The 8,750-nt window shown below is 47.0% G+C and overlaps 1 protein-coding gene across 1 annotated transcript; it reads left to right on the top strand.

Moving 5' to 3' along the window:
• Nucleotides 1–2,345: 2,345 nt before the first annotated feature.
• LOC124693176 (geranylgeranyl diphosphate reductase, chloroplastic) lies at nucleotides 2,346–4,776 on the top strand. The gene is made up of 3 exons (XM_047226642.1): nucleotides 2,346–2,942; nucleotides 3,433–3,888; nucleotides 3,979–4,776. The coding sequence occupies exons 1-3, from the start codon at nucleotides 2,443–2,445 to the stop codon at nucleotides 4,412–4,414; spliced, it is 1,392 nt and encodes a 463-aa protein (XP_047082598.1). The 5' UTR covers nucleotides 2,346–2,442; the 3' UTR covers nucleotides 4,415–4,776.
• Nucleotides 4,777–8,750: the final 3,974 nt, after the last annotated feature.

An 8,750-nucleotide genomic window follows, 5' to 3' on the forward strand; every position in this document is an offset into this window, starting at 1 on the left:
ACCACCTCTGGATAGATCTAAAGAAGAAACATTGAAGAAGACATCATTCGAACGGCTACGTGGATCATCGGAGAACAAGGCATCATGCCTTTCATCATTAACCACTGTAATTTCATCACCATCACCAATCTCATTCTCCTTCTACCGTAGTTATAATTTTAATTACTATTGTAGAGTTGTATCTGTACTTGGATAGCCACGGACAGACGAGATCGTCAGCTTGCGGTGGCCGTGTCCTTCAGCGGCAGATTTCGGGTGGCCTCGACCACAACGCAACACGAGTAACGGTGAGCAAACCAAGGACGCACTTGAATATGTACACGAGCTGACCACACTGTCACGCGCCTTGTACTAGTACACAGTTTCGCAGGGAAACGGCACCGGAAGAAAAGCGACCGATGCAAAGTTTTCCGATTGTGAAGCGATGGCATGATCTTGAATCCCTTGACGCCGGACTGAGAGCATATCTAGACAGAAACGTTGAATTAACCGTAAAATGGTTTAGTATAGTCTACTGATAACGGAGTGCTTTGGCACATAGAAGTATATGATCCCTTCATTTTAAATTACATGTTACCCACATTTTAAAATTTTAAAAATATTGAAATAAAAAATTCGCATGTACATCTTCATGTACTACGTGTTTACAAAGTCGTTTCATGAAAAATCGATATGTTGTGTGTTTCATGAAAATTGATCTATCTCAGAAGATTTTTTTTTACATAGACCACAAAAATAATGGTTCCTTGCCAAATTTAACAAACACACATATATTATAGAGATGTAAATGTAGAATAATTTATCAAAAAAATTAACATTTCGAAATATAATTTTTTGGTAGAGAAAGCATACGACACCACGGAGCCGAATTCAATTTCCAATTGATGTGAGTATAGGTTTAATTGGACCCAGGGCAGATCAGAAACCATACTCTGAACCAAGAATCGAAAAACCTAGTTGGTGGGAATTTACACTGATCACATTCCGGTTCATCCCTTAATTCTTCGTGATTCCATTCACAGAATGAACAAATACGCAAAATAAAAACCTAGATTTTAGCTAACTTAAAACTATCGCAACCCAAATTGTACTAAAATTTGGCCCTGAGATATGTCACCGAGGCATGTGGACGTGGCAGCGGACGACAAGCTCGGGGAGCTAGTTGGAGTCAAGGTCGGCGACCTCCCTCTTTACACGGTTGACAACGACCTTCTTCTGGAATGCCTCATAGGACCACACCTGGTAGATGGCCCATCGCTCGTCCTCCTCCTCCTCGCGATGCCGCTAGTCAGCGGCTCCCACTCCGAGATAAGCCGCAGCTTCTCCACAGTTGTCGCGTCGGCTTCGTCGTTGTCTATGAAGTCTGTGTACTCGACGATCTTCACCGGTGCCGGTGCCGGTTCCTCTTCGGCCTCCGTCTCAGTGCCCAAATCATCGTCGGAGCGGGTGAGGGAGCGAGGATGACGACAACGCGAGGAAGACAAAGATCCCGCCTCCGTGTCGTGGGTGTACGCGTGGAAAGATGGCGGTGGCATGAGCCCGCGGTTCATCCATTTCTTCACGGCACGCTTCTTCACACCCACCTAGCGCACCCATCGCGCGTGCTCCTCTGCGGGGATGCCGCAGGAGCTTCCGTTGCGTCGCGGGAGGTGTTGCTGGCTCCAATCCGGCCACCCCCTATCCAAATCCTCTACGCCTAAAAATCGTGCAGTGGTGGAATTGCTCGCAGGAGGAAACCCTAGGGCGGCGGCGGAGCGACGGTGCGGAAATAGTGTTTTATCCCGTTTCCGTCGCATTGAACGCTACATATAGTGTTTGCGAGTGTGAATTCTTGGACGATTGTTAATTTTTTTTGTGCCCGGCCATTGATACATGATCTGATCAGCGAGTCAAATCTAGCCGAAACTGTAAACCAATCGAACCGTTACAGTTTTGGCCTCTTTTAACACATGTGTTAGAGTTGCTATGGTCTGATGCATGGTTGGTCTTGGTCAAGGACGGAAATGACATGCATATGTTATTTTCGAAACGAAGTGATCTCCACCAAGATTGACAAGCATATGGAGCATAATGTCATATAGTAGGTCCTCCCCTTTTTTTTGACGTGGCAAAGCAACACCCATCACTCACAGACACAACAATCCAAACAAGTGCGTCCGATTTGGCAAAACCACATCCACTCGCACGGCTTAAACGGCAAAAGCGAAGGCACACAAAAACCTCATCCATACAAGCGATCTGAGCCCTCCATTTCCCCAATCCGACGGTCGACCTGCCCCGCAATCCACCTCACACCCTCATCCTATCCTCGGCCTCTCCGCCCAACTTCGCTACTACACTCCCCGTGTACGTGCTCTGCTCGCGCCCGGCTCACAACCTCACTCGCTCGCTCACTCTCCACCGCACGTCCATCTCGAGCTCGAGCCAGGAGCCGCGGCCACAATGACGTCCCTCTCCTCGTCCGCGGCCACGGCACGCGCCACGTTCCTCCCATCCTCCTGCCGGGCGGCGCCGGCCGGAGGCAGCAGGAGGTCACGGCTCCTCGTGGCTCGCGCGTCGTCATCGAGCCCCAAGCTTCCGGCCGGTCGGCGGCTTCGTGTTGCCGTCGTCGGAGGCGGCCCCGCGGGTGGCGCGGCGGCGGAGGCGCTCGCCAAGGGCGGCGTGGAGACGGTGCTCATCGAGCGCAAGATGGACAACTGCAAGCCCTGCGGCGGGGCCATCCCGCTGTGCATGGTGTCCGAGTTCGACCTGCCGCTGGACCTCGTCGACCGGAGGGTCACCAAGATGAAGATGATCTCGCCCTCCAACGTCGCCGTCGACATCGGACGCACCCTCGCCCCGCACGAGTACATCGGGATGGTCAGGCGCGAGGTGCTCGACGACTACCTCCGGACGCGGGCGCAGAAGGCCGGCGCCGAGGTCCTCAATGGCCTCTTCCTAAGGTATGGTATACCACTCTAGCCATGAAATGCAAGATTATAAATGAGCTTGCTCTTACAAGCTTTGCATTTAGCCGTACACTATCAGTGTTCACTCTACACATGTCCTGAAATGGAGTCAGAATTAGAGAGTGGTAGCATTAGATTAGAGTGATGATTTTTGAAGGAGAGACTATGTCTGTGACTTGACCACTTGACCTGTATTGACCATTTCACACATGCATGCATGTCGTTAAAAACCAGGTTTCAGGTACCTGTGCAAGTACTAATTGAGAATAAAATTGTTGTTCACCATCATTTTGAAAATAAAACAAATCAATCGAATCAACTGAAATGCACACTAGTAGAAACTAAAATGACAGCCCTGTTGTGCTAAAAACACCCGATGGCTAACCAACTGCCGATTTGAATAAGCTGTGGCTCATCTCTGTTCTGAGATTTAAACATTGGCTGATGAACCTATCTGACTGGCTAAGCTGTTATCGATCTTCAGGTACGAGGAACCCAAGGAGCGCAACGGCACGTACACGGTGCACTACAACCACTACGACAGCTCCAGCGGCAAGGTGGGCGGCGAGAAGCGTTCGTTCGAGGTTGACGCGATCGTGGGCGCCGACGGCGCCAACTCCCGCGTGGCCAAGGACATGGGCGCCGGCGACTACGAGTACGCCATCGCCTTCCAGGAGCGCGTCAAGATCCCCGACGACAAGATGCGCTACTACGAGGAGCGCGCCGAGATGTACGTCGGCGACGACGTCTCCCCCGACTTCTACGGCTGGGTCTTCCCCAAGTGCGACCACGTCGCCGTCGGCACCGGCACTGTCACCCACAAGGCCGACATCAAGAAGTTCCAGGCCGCCACCCGCCTCCGCGCCAAGGACAAGATCGAGGGCGGCAAGATCATCCGCGTCGAGGCCCACCCCATCCCCGAGCACCCACGCCCCAAAAGGTAACAAGCATTTCCTCTGTTTTTCCTTGGAAGAACTATTGCCCGGCGATCAGTTGGGGTCTGATGGTGTTCGACCATATTGTGTATCAGGGTGTCTGGGCGGGTGACGCTGGTGGGCGACGCGGCGGGGTACGTGACCAAGTGCTCCGGCGAGGGGATCTACTTCGCGGCGAAGAGCGGGCGGATGTGCGCGGAGGCGATCGTGGCCGGGTCGGCGAACGGGACGCGGCTGGTGGACGAGAGCGACCTGCGCAAGTACCTGGCGGAGTTCGACCGCCTCTACTGGCCGACCTACAAGGTGCTGGACATCCTGCAGAAGGTGTTCTACCGCTCCAACGCGGCCAGGGAGGCGTTCGTGGAGATGTGCGCCGACGACTACGTGCAGCGGATGACCTTCGACAGCTACCTCTACAAGCGCGTCGTGCCGGGGAACCCCATCGAGGACATCAAGCTAGCCGTCAACACCATCGGCAGCCTCGTCAGGGCCACCGCGCTGCGCAGGGAGATGAAGAACCTCACCTTATGATCGTTTCCAGTGGCTGTCACCTGACATCTCTGCATGCTTGGCTTGGTGCTTCGAACTGCGGTGGATCGATCGGTATAGTAGAGATTCCCCGGCTAATCGAACAAGTTTGAGACGGGCAGAGAGGAGAATAAGGTTGCGCCGATCTCGATCGATGGGAAGGTCGTGTGTCGATCGATCCTGTCCGATTTTGTTGTACAACATACTCACGGTGATGTTCAGACTTCAGAGCAGTTCGATATGTGAATGAATGTAGTATAAACTAAAGGGCTCCCCTGTTTGGCTGTTGCTGTTCATGTGCTCTGTCGAATGACGAATGTAATGAAATGAGAGCTCGTTGATATATATTGTGGTATGTACTGTGAGTAGCAGCGTCAAAGTTTGAAAGAATTCTCAAATAATTATCCACAGCTAATTCTAATTGCATCAGTGAAGCATGGACTCCTGCGCATATTGATCAGCTCCCACAGCCCCCTTGCTTCTGCCCTTTGTAGTTTCTACTGTGTTTTTTCTTGCCAACATCTTTGGCATGAAATAGCATTGGTCTGTTGTTTCGACATTTCTTTAAAAAAAAACTGTAAAAAAAATCATCTATGTAGATGTGATTTTGACAAAACAAAATTGTTCAAAATTCATTGTTTGACTAATTTACAAAGAGACCAGAGATGAGAGATGCATGAAAGATACTAGGGGACTAATTCTCCATCGACTAAAAATGTTAGTAAGGTAATATCATCAAATCTCACTTGTAGCCCATATGTTAGATAACCCTAGATCAATTTGTACCATCGGTTACCTAGGGCCTGTTTGTTTGCCCACAGAGTGATTTTTCGCATGGCTAGGCCAAGTTTGACATGTTTGGTGCGCCATGGGCTTTCGAGTTCTTGCATCACACGTTTCTTAAAGCAGAACAAAAGTTGATCCGTGTGGCACGCTGGATTCAAGCGTTGTCATGCATGCAGGCGTTGACGACCGCAAAAGACTGGACTTCGTGGCTCTGTGGGTGCACATCTTATACTTGGTGGTAACCTCATCTAGAGCTTCTTAACAGTTGCTTCGATTCGATTCGAGATGAGGACTACATGAAAAAGATGCGTCTCGATGTTACGAATCCATTCCCACCATCCATTTGGAGTTTCGTCGAGTTTTTGAATATCAATTTCGTTTTCCCTTTAGAGCCTTTTTGGTCAAAAAAATTCAAATTCGTGGGACTCGGTAGACCGTTTCAAATTTCCTTCGAAAAATAAGTTTATCTCGATGTTTACACAACTTTTGTGTTCGTAGGTTTTCGATTTGACATTGGTAGATGAGTGCTCCTTGGTCTCACTAATACACTGTACGTAGTTGTAGATCTACTCGTGTATGAATGGAAAAACCAAAAACTTCGAACACGAAAGTTATGTGAAACGGTGTGGTGAAACTACTCCTTGAAGGAAATTTCAAATGGTCAACCGAGTGCCATGAATTTGACAAAAATCATCCAAATAAACTTCAACGGGAACACGAAAATGACAATCCAAAACTCGACGAAACTCCAAACTGATCACGGGAATGGATTCACAACGTTGAGGCGCGTCTTTTTCATGTACACTTGATTTCGAATCAAACCATGGTTGTGTAGATTAGAGTGTATTAAGATAAAGTAGTTTGCTTAAACACAATGCACTCAAAGTCTGCTATGTACCGGGGAACAAAACCTAGTGCATATTTTTCTCCCACTATACACAAATACTATACACAAATGGGCTTGTTACCATCCAAACTACATGTGGAACATGAATTTGAACTTGGCCCAGTCCATCATGGCTCTAGGGAGAAGATCTCTACACATGCACAGAAAACGTCTGAGTAACCAAACAGGCTCCTAGGGTTCTGAAATCCGACATAACTTTCTTACAACACAAGTTGTAATCCTTGTACAAATACTAATCAATGCAATCATGAGGCATGCACAATTGCAGCCCGAGATATCTCTCTTTCATGGCACCGGTATGTGAATGAATGTAGTATAAACAACGTGGACATTTCTCGGGCTAGGCCGGGTTTCTGGCCAGGCTTTAAAAAGCCTGTCCATAAAGTCCCTGGCCGTAGCTAGCCCAGCCCGGCCCAAATTTCGGGCTTACCAACCAGGCCTGAACCCGGCCAGAATATAGGAAAGCCCAGCCAGCCCAGCAAACATGGCCCGAACTAGGCTTAAATCCAGTTTTATGCAAGCCTAGGCCCCGCGAGATGTTCAAGCTCCAAAATCAAGCCCTACATGCAAGCCTAGCCCGGCCCAGGATTTTCAGGCTGGGTCGGTCGGGCCAGGCTGGGCCGCTCATGACCAACTGTAGTATAAACTAAGGCCCCATGTTTTTGGCTCGTGTGATCTGTTGTACGACGAATGTAATAATGAGAGCCTGTTGATATATTGCGATTGTGTTATATCCCGTGAGAAACGGGTCAAACTTTGAAATCTCAAATATCTACAACTAATTCAAAGAGCAACTCTAACAAACCCCGCAAATAGCATCCCCTTAAAATGCGTAAAACAGGCGTTGAAATACGCGTTTAGGTTTTGCTTGGACTTCCGTGCATATATCCCGCGGATGGAACTGTAAAACTATGGGTTTTACAGTTTCCATCTGCGAGGTTCGGCCGGAGCCCCGCACGAAATCATAAGTCCATATTTTTCAGAATTTTCACCATTTCAATACATATGCATGATTTTGCACCAATGTTAATAAGACATCCATATAAAGTAAATTATTATTGTTTTAAATATCACACAATACAATAATAATCTAAATTACAGCAATAGTTCATATCCAAATAATTAAACAAATAATGAATGTCCCGAGAAGAAAATAATATATAGTTCAATTCGCACATGAATGAATAGGAAATCAAATGAATAATAAAAAAAGGAACTACGACGGCGTGGGCTTAGCCCAGTGGCTGGGGTCGCAGTGGCGCAACCTAACGATCGGAGTTTGATTCCTGTCAGGGACGAATTTCGGAATTGTCACGCCAAGTCCCGCTTCTATGTAATATTCCAGGTTTAGAGACGACCGGGGGGTAGAATTTAGGAAGGGATGTGCATTGCATCGTAAAATATGGGGAAATTTCTGCATCAAAAGGGGACAAGTTTCTCTCTCGACACCACATAGGAGTAGGGTTTCGAGAGTGCGATAAACTTGAACCTATTTAGTCAACACTTAGGGTTTTCGAGAAGAGAGGGGAACAACTCCTTTCTCAACTTAAGTTGCATGATTGAATTCAAACAAGATATGTTTGAATTTCAACTTCAAACATTAATTAAGTATTTATAATTCAAATATGGATAATTCATTAAACAATTGGATAAATAAGAATACAAAACAATAGAATATATAATCAAAGCTCATTAGAGAAAATCTTGAGCTTTATTGATTAACGCACAGAATACAATGTCATTTACAATATCCAAATTGAATTATAAATATTACAACACATTACAGAAATTAATAAATAAAAAGAGAAAACAAAAGAATTACAAGTTTAGACAGAATCCTAAACTACTAAAGTAAATCTTCATGATTTGCTTGATCGCCACTTGATTGATCTTCACTTGATCATCTCATTCATCCCTGGAAACAAAAACATCAAAATAAAACAAGAGTTAGGCCAAGTGGCAAAGCCACCTGGTAGGTTAGTGAAATAATGAGGCAATGGAGAGGATAATATCAACTCTGCCGAGCTGAGCATACCAAAATCCAAGTTCCAACAAGTGCATACACAGGCAGCTCACAAGGCTAGCTGCATGCCTCCCAGCACACACACACCAGGGGAGAGGAACCTAGGAAAAACACTACTGTCGACCAAAGAAGTGAGGTGAGAGCGGGTATAAAACCTTTTCACCAGCAAACCCTATGATCCCATCGATAGGATCATCACAAGGGTAAGAACAGCAAGAACAGGAAGAACAGCCAGAGCTATTCAACCTATCCAAAACCACTAAGTCATCCAGAACAGTTCCATCAGGAACAGTGCTGTTGAGCAAGCCACAAGGGATTGATCATCATAAGCCAGCAGGAGGAGCAGGGCAAGCTTTGATCATCCACCAGAAGCAAATCCTCTATATCAGCAAACTAATCTAGGAGCTGGAGTGAGGTATACACATATGATCATGAGCAAGCACATGTTTTGCTCATAAATAAGCATACACATGCATCACAGAAGCAAAGAGGGGTAGAAAACCCAGTTTGTATCATCACTTGGCTATCAAGCCATTTGGTGCCAGCAAACAAGAGAGTTAGCTAGAAGGAAATCACCAAGGGAACAATGGTTATGTCAACACAGTGACATAACCAAAGAAATC

This window comes from Lolium rigidum, chromosome 2 (genome assembly GCF_022539505.1).
Source record: "Lolium rigidum isolate FL_2022 chromosome 2, APGP_CSIRO_Lrig_0.1, whole genome shotgun sequence".
In the NCBI taxonomy this organism is placed as follows: Eukaryota; Viridiplantae; Streptophyta; class Magnoliopsida; order Poales; family Poaceae; genus Lolium; species Lolium rigidum.